Here is a 17,896-nt window from a genome sequence, read left to right as displayed (position 1 = left end):
TTGACCAAGCACAGTCAAAAATAAATTCCCATGTGCACATTCTACAGCTTAGTTGATGAGGAGAAAATTTGAGTTGGTCCTGCATTATTGGCAGTTGTGTTTAAACTCTATGTATTTTGAGCATTCATGGTTTTTCCTCCTTAGAACAATATACCTGTGGATAGCAAGGATCTACTGTACCTATTCATATGTATTTCTGGTAATCTAGGGATTTGCAGAAGGATCTTAAGACAGTCTTTGTTACTCCATCAAGACCAGAGCCAAGCATTTCAGGAGCTGATTATGAACAGAGACTAAATGAAGTGAGAGAATAGGTCCTTTCTGAACAGCTGGGAAAAGCATTCTAGGCAGAACAAAGGCCATATTTGAGACAGCAAGGAGTGATATAAGCAAGAGGGAGAGTGGCAGGGGATAAAGTTAGATAGAAACACAGACAGACCATGTCACATCTTGTGGACCATGAAAAGGAGCCAGGATTTTAAATGCAATGAAAAAGTCACAGGAGGGTTTGAGCAAGGGAAGTAACTTGATCTGACTTATTTTTTTAAAGGATCTCTGACTACACTGAGAACAATTAGCTATAGGTAACAAGGGTTAGGAAGCTATCCTGGAAGTTCAAGTGTAAAGTGATGGCTGCCTAGACTGGAATGGTAGCAATGGATCTGGTTAGAAGTGTTACATTTGGGGTATATCTTACAGTGTATTTGCAGAATTGCTGATGGACTGGATGTAGGAAGGAGGGGGACAGAAGAAATAAGGATGACTTAGGTTTTTGGTCTGAGTGAGTGACTGCCACTCATTTACTGAAACAGGAAAGACAACAGACAGTAGACCTGGGAGGAAAGTCAAGTGCTTGACCATGCCCACTAGCAATCCCAGCAGGAAATTAAAGTGGGGAGTCGGGTATAAAGTCTGGAGATCAAGGAGAGATGGGGATTAGAAATATGAATTTAGGCATCAACAGCACATAGCTGTCGGGGTAGACGAGATCATTGAGGGAGTGATGGTAGATAAGAAGACAAGGTTCCAAGGATCGATCCCTGGGAACTTCCAAAACTGACAGGTGCAGAGGAAGAAGCATAAAAGCAGCAGCTGTTTAGATAGGAGGGAACCTGGGAGAACATGGTGCCCCCCAGCTTCTGTTTGGCAAATTCTTCTCCATGCCTCTACCTCCACTAGAGGGGCCCCTCCTCTGGGAGTCTTTAGTTAGGCAGTTAATTCTCCCTATCCTGTGGGCTCCCAGCATTCTGTGTGTGCCCTCAGACAGCACTGTTTGCAAGGACCCCTAATTCTCATCTGTCAGTCTTACCCCCCTGAACCCAGTACCCCTTAGGGGCCAGGACCTGACCTTTTCCATAGCCACATGCTCCATATCTACCTCAGGTCACATCTCAGTGGGTAGCCAAGGGAATGTGATAGAGTCCAACTGAAGGAAAAAGCTTAAATATCAGTGGCCAAGGAAGGTGTTATAGAGATGGGACTTGAGTACCATGGAAGACACTGAATGTCAGGAACAGTGAGAACAGGAGAGAGCATGCCAGGTTGGCCAAGACAGAAGAGAATAAGGGAAAGTACCAATTATGTCCAAGAAACATATGTCAGATCTGTTCTGTAGACTGAAGGCTCAGATAGAGTACAGGGAAGCTGGACTAGGGCCAGGTTGGGAGGTGATACATGCAGAGGAAGGACAGTGATTTATTCAGTGATTTCTATGTGTTAGGTACTGTGTTATTCCACATAGCTCTCTCTTATTTGGGCATACAACAGCTCTAGAAGGTAGCTACAAATATGTTCTCTATTTACAGATAAGGAAACTGAGGCTAGGAAAGGTTAACTTGCTAAGATAACCAGCTAGAGTTGCTGGAAGGGTGAGCTGGGATTAGCTTGAACCCAGAGTGTCTTGAGACAAAACCCAAGACCTTGACTGCTACGCTGCCTCTTGGGCTCCTCCCTGTGGGGTGCCTGGACTGCAGGGTGAAGAGGAGGTCAGAGAACAGAGAAGAAAGAGGAGGACCAATTTAGGAAATATGTCTCCAATAGAGATCCAAGGGAATGGGTCATGGGCCAAGGACAGAATTAGACACGGGGCAAGAAGAAGATATAATCTAGGCCATGGAGCGGGAAAGAAGGTTCTTGAAAGCTGAGCTGGAAACCTTTCCTCCATCCACATGTGTATTTCTGCTACATGAATCATCTGCACTCTGAGAGACTCTGCTGTTTAAGCCAGGGTCACACCACTGCCTCAAGAAGACAGATGTGAGGACATGCTGGTTGGGGCTGCCCAGGCAATGACAAGGGATGGGCTGGAATGACAGGGTGGCCATGTTCCTAGGCAGCAGATTACAGGAAACCTGCCCACCACTGAGCAGTGCCAGCCACTGCTTGGGCCATCACAATTTCCCAAGTAGTTATTGTGGCTATGACTAGAAAGGACGTGTTTCACATAAATGTAATTTTGCTGGCTAGAGTTTTATGTTCTGGAATGCTGTGGTCTGGGTCAGGCCCAGGATACAAGTGAGAGGGGCTGCATGACAAAGAAATGATTGATTGTATCTGTGCAGAGCACTACAGCCTGCAAAGCCCTTCATAATCCTTATCTTCTTGAGTTGGACACCAACCCTGTGAGGTGGGTGAAGAGACTGAGGTGCAGAGAAGTTAAACGATTTAAGAAAGATTACACAGCAAATTGATGGCAAAACTGAACCATGTCCCTAAACCTTTGTGTTCCAAGTCAGCTCAGGTATCTTGAAACCCTTCTAACAAGTGATAAAAACAAAGCAAGCAAGAAGGAACTCCAAGAATAACAAGACAGTATTCCTTCTCAATCACTGTGTGTCTGAAATGCATGGTAAAACAAATTCCAGCCATCTAAAACTTTATACCTTGTCAAAGCATCACTTCACAACATTCCTTAAAAAGACAGGAAAGTGAGTATAGGTGAGAGAAGAACAGAGGTGCAAGGTGGTGAAGAAACCTCCCAAGGTCACACAACCGGAAGGAGCTTTTCCTCAGCTCCATGTTCCTCTTCTCATCCTGGGCCTGGAAGCATTTAGTATGGTCAAGCAGTGGGACATGGTCACAAGACTGTGGTTCCATTTGCTGGTCACGTTCTGTCCAAACCGGTGGCTCCCTCTCTGTCTACCCTCCAGTTGCCCTCAGCTTGGGCCCTGGTTCCACCCCAATGACTACCCATTGCCGCCTGTCCACAGTAGGACAGGCAGCAAAACAACCATGCTGGCCCTACCCCCTGCCGCTTGGAGCACGCCAGGTTTGTGTGGCTTGGCCATGCTTGCTGGAGCCCACATGATTCTCTTAGAATAGCTGTCACTGTGGAACAGATGCAACCACACAGTCCCCTGGGATGACTCCTGACATGGCCACGTTGCAACTGTCTCCTCTGCCCTCACTTTTTGGTGGCATAGGTCAGGACTTCTTTTCTCTGGTCCTACCTTGAAGTCCTGCTCACTAGCCTTTTCTAGTGTCTTAAACTACCTCCTGAGATGACATAATACCGCCTGGGAACCAAAGGCCTGGGGTCAAGTTCCCAAGGACAGATCTCTGGATGGACAATTCTCTCCCCTCCTGTTCCTGACCACTGCCTGAATTCTCTTCCAAAGGCTTTGCCAGCCTGCCTGGGGATACTGGTGACGGACATGCAGCTTGAGTGGCCTCTCTGGGTGTGGGGCTGCATTTGGGAACAGCCTCCTGCTCTGCTGGTGAACAGATGCCCTCTCCATGGAGACATTGCCTCATCCCCCTTTCCTGACTTCTTCTGTGCTGCCCATTATCCTCTTGCCATTGACTAGAAATACCCAGATGTTCTTTGACAGAAGAACTGATAAACTGTGCAAATTTACAATGGAATACACAAAAGTGCAAATAAAGCAGTACCAAAGGCCTAGCAACATGGGTGGGCCTTTGAAACACTGCATGTGGTGGGAAATAATTTTGCAATGATGACATACTTCATAACAGTGTCTTTATATAGCCCAAAACAAGCCGAACAAGACAAGTATATTGTTTAGGGGTACATTCATGCATAATAAAAGTATTTTTGAAAAGCAAGGAAATGCTAAACATAAAATTCAGGGAGTGGGGAAGGACGGGGAGGAGCACACTAACTGGAGACTTGGGGCAGGAGGTGGTCAGGGATGGTCATTTTGTTCTGCTTCATGGCTCAGCTGCCACAAAACAATTTTAAAGATTAGATGGGGAGGGTCCCTCAGGAATGCCCCTTCTGATTTGTCAGATAGCAGGAAAGTGTGTGCCTTCTGAGTGCCTGGCCTCCATGTCCCCTGCCCTGCCACTCTGACAGCTCAGTGACCTGGAAGATATTCGTTCCCCGTTCTCCATTTCTTCCCTCCCACACACTGGCATCTTGCTGGGTCAGTCCTTATGGAGTCCTCTGCACACTCGTTAGTGAATACGATGGACAGATATCAGCAGCCTTTGATGCCACCCGCTGGCCCTGACCTGCGTCTTCTCTGAGAATCTCTTCCTTGACTTCTGGGCACTGCCTCTCCTGATCCCCCTTATATACCTCGAGCACTCTTTCTTGGCCTCCTTTGCCGGCTCCCCTGCCTCTGACCTTTAATTAAGTGGAGGTGTCCACGGGGTGTCTCCAGCCTCTTTTCCCCCCACAGCTTCTCATGTCTTCAGTCACTGACTGAATGTGGACAAGTTCCCATCTCTTTCTCCAGCCCAGACCTCTCTCCTCTGACCTCTAGCCCAAATACCCACTTATCTACTCAGCCTCCCCACTTCAGCACAGCATAGGCACTTCATGTCCAATTCCTGACCTTCCTCCACTAGCCTGGTCCTCTTCTAGTGGCTTTTATCTGTCCAAGTGCCCAAGCCTCAATTCCTCCTTGCCTTCACTGCTACCATTTCCTTCTCCCTAGTCCCCTCCAGTCACCAAGTCTAGCCATTCAACCTCCTTAAATGGCACTCAATTCTACCTATTCTGTCCATCTCCACCAAGGCCTCCTATTCAAAGCAAGCATCCTCTCTTACTCCTATGAACACAGCAGTCTCACTAGAGATCTGCCTGAGACCAGCCTTGGCTTAGTCCATTCTCTATCCTGCGTGTACTGAATTCTTTGGAACATGTAAATCTGAGTACATCTGTTCCCTGCTTAAAATGCTCTGGTGGAGCAAAAACCCTTGTTCCTTCCTATTATTGCTTATACTCTCTCTTCAACAAAATTAGAAATAAGGGCAAAATAGTTTCTGCTGGGTATTGGGGGGGGGAGAGGGAGGGGGTGGAGTGGGTGGTAAGGGAGGGGGTGGGGGCAGGGGGGAGAAATGACCCAAGCATTGTATGCACATATGAATAATAAAAGAAAAAGGAAAAAAAAATAAAGTTACACTTCAAAAAAAAGAAAAAAGAAAAAAATAAAAATAAAATAAATAAATAAATAAAAAGAGTGCCTACTTAGCAAGCATGAGGCCTTGAGTTCAAACCCCAGTGCTGCCAAAAAAAAAAAAAAAAAATAGAAAAAAAAAAAAGCTCTGGTGGCCCCCACCACCCTAAAGCTCTCCATGACTCAGCCCTCCCTTGTCTTCCCTCCACATGTCTGCCTCAAATCCCACCTTCCAACCTCACAGAACTGCTTTCAGTGCCTTAAGCACACCAGGCTTCTGTCTTACTTCCAGGGCAAAACCATGTCCCCACTCTGGCGCCACTGGTCCTAACCAGTCTCACCTGCTTCATCTCACACCTAGGATTTTGGAGTAACTGTCATTTCCTCCTGGAATCTTCCCCTCTCCACTCTACTCCCATCCAGAGAATGTTAGCTGGTTCCACAATCTCACAGCACCCAGCACATCCGTTTGATTCTAGCACTTGTAAAGTCCTATAATAATCTTTTTTAAAGGATTTGTCTCCCACTATGGTCTCTATGCACAGGTCATCAGGGACCTAGCCTATTGTCTCACAAGGACCTAGAACAATGCTTGACTCTTACTAAGCAGGTGATAAAAATTATTGAATGAATGAATGACACTTTGATTTGCATATGTTGGCTCCTTGAATTCTCATAAGAATGCTTTAAGGTAGACGCTATTAGTTTCATTTTACAGTTAATGGAAGTGAAGTAACTTGCCCTGAATCACATATAGCTAATAGAAAGCTGATAAGGCCAAGGTTTAACACCGAAACCCACACCAGTCACCATCCCTGTCCCTTCCTCTGGCCATCCCACCCTGCCCGTTATCCCATAGACCAGAGAGCCCCCTCTAAGCCTGGTCAAGGCTGGGGACTCCAGATGGGAACGGGAAGTGATTACCTGGAAGCAGGTGGGCCCCGGCCTCCCTGTGGGGATGTCCGACTGGTAGAAAACTTTGAGCTCTGGCGTCAGGGCAATGACAGTCTTAATCACCAAGGAGATGATGTCAGACCAGACCTTCTTGATGTCCACGCCTTTGGAAGACAGTCTACAAAGAATGCTAGAAAAAGTCCTTTTGCTGCCTGTGCTGGTACTGTCTGAGTGGACGAAATTGCCACTGTGGATATTCAGTGAGTAGTTGGTTAAGTGCATAAAGACATGGTGCAGGTTTTGGGGGTTGGGTTCCTGATATGGCTCTGTACAAAATCTAGAGAGTCCATCTTTGGCGATATAAATCTCTAAGGGGTCTAAGGACTTTAGCAAGACATACAAACGAATATCGAACTTGAGCTTGTCGATAAGGAGAGGTTTGCAGATGTACTCCTGGACCACCACTGGCCTGCTCTGGAGGATCCCAGCCAGACGGATGTCACTGGGGTCGTTAACGAGGTAGATTCCATCACCCTGACAACCACCATCAGGTTTCACAATAAAAGTGGGCTTCCAGGAGGGGTCACCATCCTTCACCATGCGAACCTGGGAAGCGAGGGACAGAACGGTTAGCATCATGCTCTTTTTCTCTCTGGATCCCCAGTATGGCAGCACTGTTCAAGGAACTAAGGTGGTGATGTAAGAATGGTCCTCAGTCACGTGCCCCAAAGGGAGATGGTGAGTGCACCACAATGGCATTCACAGACATGGGTTCAAATCTTGGTTTTTCCAGCAATTATGTTTTTGAACAGGTCATGTAACTGGTAATAAAGATGGTCCCATTTGTGGGTGCTTACCATGTGTCAGGTTCTGTATTAGGCACTTTACATAAGTTATCTCATCCAACCCTCCCAGAACACATCGTTGACCCTTTTCACAATGTTGGAAACAGAGAAGAGGCAGCTGTTAAGAGTGTGGGTGTTGGAGTCAGACTGTCTGGGTTCAAACCCTGGCCCTGTCACTTACTGTGCAACGTTGGGTAAATTACTTAAGTTATCTGTGCCTTCCTCATCTGTTAAGATGTAAGATTGTTCTGAGGATTAAATGACAAAATAATGGTTGTACACGGGACATGCAAAAGACAACCAAAAGCCTAGTTACTGCTATTTTGAAAAGATGAAGTAACTTGCCAGCTAACTAGGGGCAGAATTGGGATCGAAATCTAGATTGATGGCTTTAAAGCCCTTGATTCTTTCTTCATATTGCTTCCTGCCCTTATTGGGTCACTGTAAAGATGAGATAAACTGACATGTGCAAAGGCCAATCATAACACCAAATAGAGCTAGAATACAGGAAGTGCATGTGTGGTGATTGACATGACTAAAGTTCATCTGGTAGATGTGGCCCATCCTTCAGTCTGTTCAGATCTTTTGGAAACTAGGTTCTGCCATCCACAGTACTTGTTCCCCTCCCAAATCCAGGACAGCAGGACACTGCCATAATTAATTACCCAGGCACTTGCCCGGTCTAGATCTAGACTGGTACTTGTGCATAATTCCCAGAAGCTTGATTCCTTCACTGCTGTGGTTTGAGTTGTTCCCCAGTAGTCGGAAACTTAATCCCCAAATTCATATGTTAATGGCATTTGGAGGCAGAGACTTTAGGAGGTCATTAGGATCATGCTGGAACCCCATGACATCATTAGTGGCTTCATAAGGAGAGAAAGAAAAATCCCAGCTAGCACATTTGCTCTATCTTGCCATGTGGTGCCCCACCTTGTTATAATTCAGGAAGAAGGCCCTACCAGATGCCAGCATCTAGATATTGGACTTCCCAGTCTCTGGAACTGTTAGAAATGCATTTCTTTGTAATCTACCCAGACCAAGGATTCAGTTATAGCAGCAGAAGATGGACTGACATCTGGACGCTTGTGAGGTCTGAAATGGCAGGAGAGGAGGTTTTCACTATGGGAGAGGAGCAAGAGGAAATGTGGAGGTGGAAACAAAGAAGAAGCCGTGCTGTCTGCAGTGTCGGGCATGGAAGCTCCATTCTGAGCCATAACTGAGAGCAGTGCCCACAGGCCGAGTTGGTGGCATGCCCCAGCACTGGATTGCTCTCCACCTGCACCTTTGCTGGGTAAGCCTGACCCAGGCCATCTGCATTCTGGGCTTTACTTCTCTCTTTGACTGGCCTATATTTCTAAGTGAAGCTTTTGCCAATTCCTGAGGCTCTATCAGTTATTCCAGGCTTGTAAAAGATCTTTAACAATGGAGAAACACTTAAAGCCTTAATAATGATCCACTTCAATTGTTTCCCCTTGTCAGCAGGATTCAGGAATGGAACTTTGCAAGAGATCAATGTGAGCCTCCCAGGGCCTTCCCCAGAGCTGTTGTTCTTGTAACTGTGACCTTGACGTTTATGTAGTTATTTAATATTCATCCAAAGCATTCATACACGTGGCCCTTTACAGTAAATATGAGTGTGCTGGACAAATGGCAGTTATGGATCAGGAAGTGAAAAATGTCAAGTTTGCACTGATGGGTAATTTTTCCCTCTGGAAAGCTTTCACTAGGCTGAAGATACCAACAGTTCAATATATTATCAGGAGCAGTATTTTCTCCTTTGAATCCAGTGTTTGTGTCTTAAATAAATTAAACTACGTGGTCAATAGTCTGTCATTCATTGCATTACCGAATATTTCTTCTGCTCTTTGCCAGGGTAGTAACTACAAATCAAGATTATTAATACTAATAGAATCATTGAATTTTTAGAACTGAAAGAATCCTCAGAGATCAACATCAACACATCCTCTCATAATTCAAAGGGGAAGCTGAGGCTTAGAGAGGTGACCAGACTTGCCTTGGGGCCCATAACTGGCTAGCATGATGATTAGGATGAGAACCAGGTCTCTTGGTCCCACCTCAGGCTCGTTGTGCCACTTTTACCTTTGATAAGATAAAATTAAGGCCCATTTTTTTGATTACTGTATGAAAGATTTTCTTCATAGCTCAGATGGCTTTGGTTTCTGAGCTCTAGCCTCACACTAAAGAGTCTATGCCCTGAGCATGGCGGTCTTGGAACTGTATCCATGGATCCCAAGCTGGCCAGGACTGCTCGTTTGAAATCTTCTGTCTGGGTTACTGGTGTGTTAAAATACAGGTAGGATCTCTTAGACAGCCTCATTATTGCTTGGAATGAGGCTCCCATAGCCACCAGAGCCTTCAGCCACTCCTTTAGCAAGGAGAAAACATTTTTGCAGAATTCATACCTAGTGTCTCTGAGGTTTTACTCTGGGGATACCCTTCCTGCTAGTTGCTAATGTTAAGAACAAATATACTGCCAGATGTGGCGGCTCATTCCTATAACACCAGCTATGAGGGAAGCTGTAGGTAGGAGGATGGAGGTTTGAGGTCAGTCTGGGCAAAAACATGAGACCCTACCTGAAAAACAACTAAAGCAAAAAAGGGTTGTGGGCATGATTCAAGTGGTACATCATCTGCCTAGCAAGCATGAGGCCCTGAGTTCAAAGCCCAGTACTGCCAAACAAAAAAAAAAAAAAAAAAAGAAGAAGAAGAAGAAGAAATACACTGGCTCTTAATGAGAAGTCGTGGATCAGAATCAAAATACAGTCTCTCTGTCTGGGCCCCAGCCCGACATTCTGTCTTAACAGATCTTGGCTGAGACTAGGGCATGTGCATTTTGGAAAATGCACTCCAGATGATCCTGATGTATACTCTGTCCGAGGGCCACTGGACTAATGTGAGTTAAACCAAAATATAATTTGAAACCAACATCTGGGATAAAGTTCTGTATGTTGCAGCACGCAGACTACATCTGATGGTATCGCTACTTCGTGCAAAGCTGCTGTTGGATGTGAAAGCCATTATCTTGTAACTGTATACATGGACCCAAGAAAGAGATACTCAGAGGAGGTCATGGCTGGATTGCTTGGCACTCACAAGGCCTACTGAAAAAATTCAGCATCTTTTACTGCCCCCTAGTGGATATTCAGGGAAAGAGTCTGAGAAAGTCACTGGTTCAAAATCCCAACACTGCCTAGCAGATGTTAAGATGGTCTTCAAGAACCACCACTAAAATGGAAGATTACTCAGCCTTAAGAAGGAAGGAAATTCTAACAAACTGGATGTTTGAGGACACGCTGCAAAAGAAACAAGCCAGTCTGGAAAAGACATCCTGCATGATTCCACAAGTACGAGGTCCCTAGAGGAGCCAGATTCCTACACAGAAAGTAAAATGGCGTTTTCCAGGGCTGAGGTTGGGGACAATGGGGAGGAGGGTTTAATGGGGACCGAGTTTCAGTTTTGCAAGATGAAAACAAATTCTCCAGATGGAAGGTAGTGACGGCTGCACAAGATGAACTTCACTTTTAAAAATGGGTAAGCAGGACTGGGGGTGTGGCTTAGGTGGTAAAGCGCCTGCTTTGCAAGCAAGAGTTCAAACCCCAGTCCCATCTAAAAAAAAAAAAAAGGTTAAGCAAGTAAATATTGATATGTACAGTTTACTCCAATTTTTTAAATTATAATTTTTCATTAAAAAATAGCTTTGGGTGAGTTTGAAAAAAAAAATCCAAAAGTGAAAAACAGAAAAATCTAGATTTTGGTCCCAGTTAGGTAATTCCTGACTGTGTGACCTTGAGAAAGTCACCTGACCTTCTGCACTTTGTTGTACCCATCCTTAAGACAAAGAGGTCACACTAAAGTTCCTGGCTTCGGCCAGTTTACAAGTGTTGAGCAATGATTTATCTTGACATCATCACAGTTGAAGGCTGTGTTACAAACATGAAAGTGGCATTAGTCACACAGGAGAGGTCACATATACTGTTATGATCAGCGCCTTGGGATGATCTGTAAGAGCAGGCATCTCGGGTGGGAGATATATGGTGCGTTTGAGGCAGTCAGTGGGGCATCTGGGAGAAGCAAGCTAAAATATCTACAGGGAGAAATTCAATGACTGGAATACCAAGCAACAAAACATTATTAGCAGTGAGGGGCAGGTAAGAGGACAATTTCTGAAAAAATACTATGTCTGCAATACCAGAGAAGTCAAAGCCAATTAGAGCAGAGCTTTGTCACAAGATTTGCATTCAATCCTAGCAACTGAGTCCCTTGGTGTCACAGGCAAGCCCAGGGTCTTGAGCAAAAACAAGCCACTGGTAGACAAAATAGATATTGCAGAGTGCATTCTGGACTAGCCCCTGCCAGTCACCGGGGGCTGAGCCTGGTACCCTGGGCAAATTTCTGTCTCTGTTTAAGGCAATTTCTGAGGCCAGTTAAGACTGAAGGCAGTGTGCAGCAAGACAATGGAAGCCAAAGAGAACGGCAAGAAGGGCCTACCAAGGGGCAGAATGGGAGATGGAAAGGTGGGGCCAAGAGGAAGAACTTGAGCAGGTAACAGAAGGTAGAAGAGAGGAGAATACATCTGGGGAAATGCAAACAGTGGCAGACAGAAAGAAGGTGATCAACAGTGGGGAGTAAACGTGGGAGTCCCACTAATGAGATCAGCAGCAATCTTCATGTATCTACTGAGCACTTTTATGAGTCAAGCACTGTTCTACATGCTTTATTTCTCACAACAATCCTATTTTACAGATCAGGGAATGGAGGCCCAAAGATGTTAAATAACTTGCCAAAGATCACACATCCCTTAAGTCATGGAGCCAGCATTTTAACCCAGATTGAGAGATTCCAGAACCCATGTCCAGAATGCATGAGGGATGTATGTGAGAAGAGGGAATGAAATCAGATAGATCAAGCTTGGGTATGAAGGAGGGGCCTGATAGAGAAAAGCCTTGGATATCATTTTGAGGAGTTTGGACAATGTCCTGAAATGATGAAGACTTACTGAAGGGTTTTGAGAAGGAAGCAACTCAATTAGACATGCATTGTAGAAAGGTCCCTTGCTGCTGCACAGAACATGTACTGGAGGGAACAGATGGCAGGGGTCAGAGAGGAAATGCTTAAACTGCACCTGGCAGTTGAGTTGGAGAAAGGAAGGGAGGGAGACTTGGGAAATATTTTGGAAGTAAAATAGACAAAACTGGATTATGGTTTAAATATGAAGTCTCCCCCCAAAAGGCTCATGTATTAAAGACTTGTTCCTCAATGCCAGCAGTGTTCAGACATGGGACTTAGGGAAGTGACTGGATCAGGAGGGCTCTGTCTCATCAATGGATTAATCCATTGATAAATTCAAAGTTTGAATAGACTAGTAGGAAGTGGTGGATCTGTGAAAGAGGGGACTTAGTTGGGGGAAGTGGGTCCCTGTAAGCATGCCCTGGAAAGACATACCTTGTCCCTGGCCCTCTCTTGTCACCCTCTCTGCTTCCTGTTCATCACAAAGTGAGATGCTTTGTTCTACCACAGGCTCCCTGCCATATTGTTCAGTATTGCCTGAGGTGTATAGCAATGGAACCAGCTGAACATTGAAAAAAACCTGAAACCGTGAACCAAAATCTTTCCCCTTTAAATTGTTTATATTTATCAGTTATTGTCATGATGACAGAAAAACACTGGGTGAGGGAGACAGGGGCATATGGGACAATGTCAAAATATCTAGGTAGATGGTTAGTTAGAGTCACAGGGAATGCAGAGGAGGAGAGATTTAGGGGAGGCAGGTGGGAGATGATGAACAAGACAGAGTGACACAGAGGGCACACAGCTGGAAAGAGCCTATTGTTACCTAAAAATAAGCCTGGAGTTTGGGAAAGAGATCTGGAGTCATTAAAGCCCAATGATGGCTGGCCAGGTACCCAGGGAAGGTGTGGAGAGAGAGAAGGGCATGCCAGGGAACCAGGGGCCTGCAATTGGCAGAAAAGAACACAAAAGGCACTTGCTTTTTAGGCAACTGATGGATTTTCAACCAGAGAGGGACATGACACCGACATCATTAGGGCGCACATGAAAATCACATTTGGGAAGACAGACTAGATATAGGAAGATACCACAACCATCAAAGTCCCAAATGCTGATCTGGGGCAGAGACAATGGGATAAAAACAGGGGAATGAGACAGAAAAAGTAGGAACGCCTAGTAACTGGATGGATGTGATAGTGAAAGACAGGGTCACAGAGGGTCTCAGAGTTTGAGGCTTCAGCAATTATGGGATGCTGGTGTCATTTCTAGATGTAGAGAATACAGGAACAGGAGCAGGACTCATTGAATGAAAGCGTGTGGTGGGTGAGGGACCCCCTTCATCCAATGAGGAGTAATTGAGCAGCTATGGCCACAGAGATGGTCATAGCTTATAACCTCAGTCCTCAGGCTCTTTACAGTTCATTGGAACCATGTTGTCTAATATATCCTAGAGATAATTAATTTTGACACAATCATTCTCCCAACCTTAGAAAAAATAAGAACTGCTGCATGACAAGGACGAGACTCAGATTTCAAACTCAGATGTGGGATACCTTGAGCTGGAGGGAGGGTATTCGGATAAACCACTCCGCTAGACAGAAGAGGGAGAGCCACGGTCATGTGGAAGGAGCACTATCCACCACTGTGTGGTCAAATGTTTTCACCACTTCTGTTTTTAGAAGGGTTCCGGTTAACAAAACTTAAATGGCAAATTTTACAGACCGCTGTTGGCTTTATCACTGATGAGTTTTGGTGCTTACTCCAACAGTTTAAAAGAAACAACATTAATTGTTCCCGAAGAGTTGTAGCTGACTGCTCATGTGTGACTCCCTGGCATGCCTTGCATTGAAAAGTCCTCCTTCCTTGCAGCTCTGAGTCACCCCAAAAGCATCATTCCTGCCCTCGCCTAACCCCCGTCCCTCTGTCATGCCTCTGTGTCTTTAAACATGCTTCCCCTCAGCCTCCATCAGCCCCTATGCTCCTTCTTTGCCTATAGACCTCCTCAAACTCATGTTTCCTGTACCCCTGAGGACCACCCCTCCAGAGTCCAGCCCCAAGCCCGGCTCTTCTCCCTGGCCTCACACCTAACTCTTCTTCTTCCCTTCAGTCTCCTGCTGAGAGCCCGGGGGCCTCAGAGCTGTACCCACCCAGAACAGAACACGCCACTGCTGAGTAAGCTCCCATTTAGCTCAAGTCATTTTTCCAATAGTGAGGATTTCCTGCTAATGAACTGGCTAAATAATCTTTAGCTCACTTTCAAATGTATATAGCTCCATTAGAGTCAAGAACACTTCACATCACTGGTCCCAGCTTTTCCTCCAACATCACAGTCCTGTATCTCTTGCATTCCTGCCATAATTTGCACATGAAACTTTAAAAAAACACAGGAATATCAATGCCATATTTTGCAACACTCAAGTCAGGTGCCCTCCCCTCTTTTAATATTCTGGTGGCCAAAATGGTAGTATTGATCATTTCCACACAGCAGGGTGAGCAAACACGAATGCATGCATGAGACTGAGTCCTACAAGAGAAGGAATGGCATTTTATTCTTGCATGTTGCAGCATCTGCCCCATACTCCATAACCCCGCAGAAAAGGAGGCTGAGGTAACTAAATGCCAGCTCCTGCAGGGCAGAGGACTACTGCCCTCACAATTACATCCTCTGGCCACTTTGTCCCTTCCTAGCCTAAGAAGAGCCTCGAAGGACTGGGACCCCCAAACGCTTCTTGGAGCCCACTGCATGACTTCTAATGCTAAGTGTGGGTGATACCAACTACTCCCTGGACCACCTTCTGGTCACACCTCTCTTGGACCCAGACTCCTATCATTACACATGTGACATGGCCAACACTAAACTCATGTCTTTCCCCTCAAATGTACTGCTCCTGTGTTTCCTCCCCCAGTGACCATCACCATCATCTGCCCATGTCCCCATGCCAGAGATCTGAGATCAGCATGGCTTCGGCCATCTCCCTTACCACTCAGCCCTACCCAGTTACCAAATTCTGACACTTCTGCTTAATACACCTAACAGTCCTCTAACTTTCTCAACATCTGTCACCCACATTTCTACAATTAGCTTCCCAAATCATCCGAAAGACTGCAATGCAGGCTCTGGGCTGGCATTTCCCACAGATTAGCTTTGCTCTATTAGCAGCCCTATGTGGCAGGTATTAAAGGTACTAAAGGGTGAGCCATAGGAAATTGCCTCTTTTTTTTGTACTGGGGTATGAACTCAGAGCTTCTTGGCAGGCACGCTACCACTTGAGCCATGCCTCCAGTCCTGAAATTTTTATGGATCACATCTCTTTCTCTCTCTTTCTCCCTCTCTCTCTCTCTCCCTCTCCCCCCCCCCTCTATATATGTATATCTGCACAATTGCATGTGGTTCACTTTAATACTATTGTGACCCCTCCCCTTTACAGACAAGAAAACTGAGGATAATTCATTTCCTCAAGTTTCTAGAAGAATGCTCAGCACTTCATACTTTAAAATACAATTAATAATATATATCAAAACAACTACTATTTCTGAGTACCTGTAATGTGTTCTACATTCATTATTTTACTTAATCCTTATAGCCATGCTATGGGAAATATACTGACTTTTTTTCTAATTTTGTTATGGTTTTATGTTTTATTCTTCTTATGGGTTGTGTGTGTGTGTGTTTGTGTGAGGGAGAGAGAGAGAGAGAGAGAGAGAGAAAGAGAGAGAGAGAGATTGTTTTTAATAATCCTACAAATAAGGGTTCGAAGGCTCCAAACAGTTGTACTCCACAAGGTTAGGAGGGCAAGGATAATAAAGGTGAAATGACTTCCTTGACCAAGGTTATGACTTTGGTCCCTTGGTGCCCTGAGCACAGTGGCATGGCCTGTGGTTGGGTCCACTTGGCTCTAGGACCCAGGATGAGTGGACAGTTACAGCAGTGCAGGGCTGGGGCTTCTAGCAAGACTGATCCTGAGCAAAGAGGCAGTGAGTGGAAACTGACAAGCCAAGACTGTGAGCTGCATACCCAGCTCCTCTAAGAACCTGGCCTGGCAGCCAAGGACCTGGACTGTCATTAGTCTTGATCATTTACACTAACAGAGCAAGAACAGGATCTCCTGCAAGCCTCTGGATTTCCACGGCAGGTATAAATTTCAAGGCAAAGCTCAGAGGTATTGACATTATAAGGAATTACTTTTGCCTTTGATCACCCAGAAGCTCTGGGGACCTTTAAAGGAGAGCTGCTGATTGGAAGCTTAGCAGAGCTGAGTGGTACAACAGAGCTCCCGCTGTGCCACTGAAGACCGCTGGAGAAACCACTTCTCTAAACAAACACTGTGGCCCCCTTTTATTTCAACAGTAGCAGGCAGTCATTGGACAACAGAACCTGGGGCTGAGCTCTCTCCAAAGGGTTCACAGTAAGTATTCACCCAGAAGCACCTTCCTGACCTCTGGCTGGTTACTTCACCTCAGGTCATTTGTAAGGAATCCAAGAAAGGCAATAGAGGCCGTCTTTCTGTGTGACAGCAGACTTGGTGCTATTCTCCCAAATTCACCTTCCCTTTGGGGATATCTCATGAGCCACTGTCACCACCACAAAGGGCTGAGGACTCAGAGGGGAGAAGAGATGAGGGCTCTGAACCAAGCCTGGGGCCCCAGCTCCTTCTTAGTTCCCCATAACCAGAGACCAAGTTTGTAAAAGACTTGACTCATAACTCAAGGAGAGAAGAAGGGAAGGGACCAGAGAAGAACCTACAGCATGATGACTGTTGCTAAAAAACCTCTCACCTCAGCAAGACAGGATCGTAATTTTGCCCTTAGATAGTAGAGGAGGATGCCTCCCCAAGCCCTAGGAGCACATCAGATTTCCCAAGGGCTTGGCTCTCCAAGATCCCTTGCTGACAGGCATAGAAGGCTCACTTTCTTAAGGCAGATCTCACCTATGACCCACAAGGACAGTGTCACACTCTCGACAGGACAGCTGTTGCAGGGTATCAGGACATAATGCCCTGAATGAACGTGCTAGAGAGGAAGTGCATATTGAAATAGCAGGGTATTTGTTTTACACCAGCGTCAATATCTTCATCTGTCAAATGGGAGATTATAATAAACTTCCCTGCTTCAGCATACCTCAGGCTTATGTGGCCTGGGAACACATTTAAAATTATAATGTACTGAGAGAACACTAATGGACCTCACATCTATTCAGATTAATAATGCAGACTGATCGTAATTTCAATATATAAGATACAGTGAGATGGTGTTATCAGTCAATAGTGACTTTAGTCAATATATACCATACCAATATGTATCATAACATTGTAACAACAATAATCTGTGAGAGCATTTGTTTTTTGCTTTAACTTTAATCCAAGTATGCGTGGGCTCCTTGTTTGTGTTTTGCCCTCATAGTTTTTAAAGTATCTCATGGTTATCTAACCAAAGGGTGAAGTCTAAGAGTAGCAGAGATGAGTGATTTTATCCTGAGTTTTAAGCCCTAAGTACCTGAAAGTTGCTTCAAGTATGTCACACTGGAGAAAGAAAAAGAAACTAATATCTATTGAGTACCATGGTGATGGGTGTTTTACAGCATTCTGATTTAATAGTCTGTCTTTTGTTTCCTTCAAAGGACCCTATGAGACAGTCAGTCCTGGTTCTATGGAGACTGAAGGCAACAGTACAAGGCCACACACATAGTTGTGGATAGCGTCAAATGCAAATCTGGTCATTTCCAGAACCCAAGGTCTTTGTTACAATAAATTGGTTACAGACTTGGTG

General features: G+C 45.3%; 1 protein-coding gene across 3 annotated transcripts in view; it reads right to left on the bottom strand.

Annotated features, from left to right (window-relative positions):
* Ttll11 (tubulin tyrosine ligase like 11) overlaps positions 1 to 17,896 on the bottom strand; it is a 224,062-nt gene that overhangs the window by 137,667 nt on the left and 68,499 nt on the right. For all 3 annotated transcript variants that reach the window (XM_020173109.2, XM_074051079.1, XM_074051080.1), the window contains exon 4: positions 6,288 to 6,863. In XM_020173109.2, coding sequence (XP_020028698.2) covers positions 6,288 to 6,863 — 576 coding nt within the window. The remainder of the gene's footprint in view (positions 1 to 6,287; positions 6,864 to 17,896) is intronic.

This window comes from Castor canadensis, chromosome 13, assembly GCF_047511655.1.
Source record: "Castor canadensis chromosome 13, mCasCan1.hap1v2, whole genome shotgun sequence".
Classification (NCBI taxonomy): domain Eukaryota; kingdom Metazoa; phylum Chordata; class Mammalia; order Rodentia; family Castoridae; genus Castor; species Castor canadensis.
This window is presented reverse-complemented; position numbering and strand designations above follow the sequence as displayed.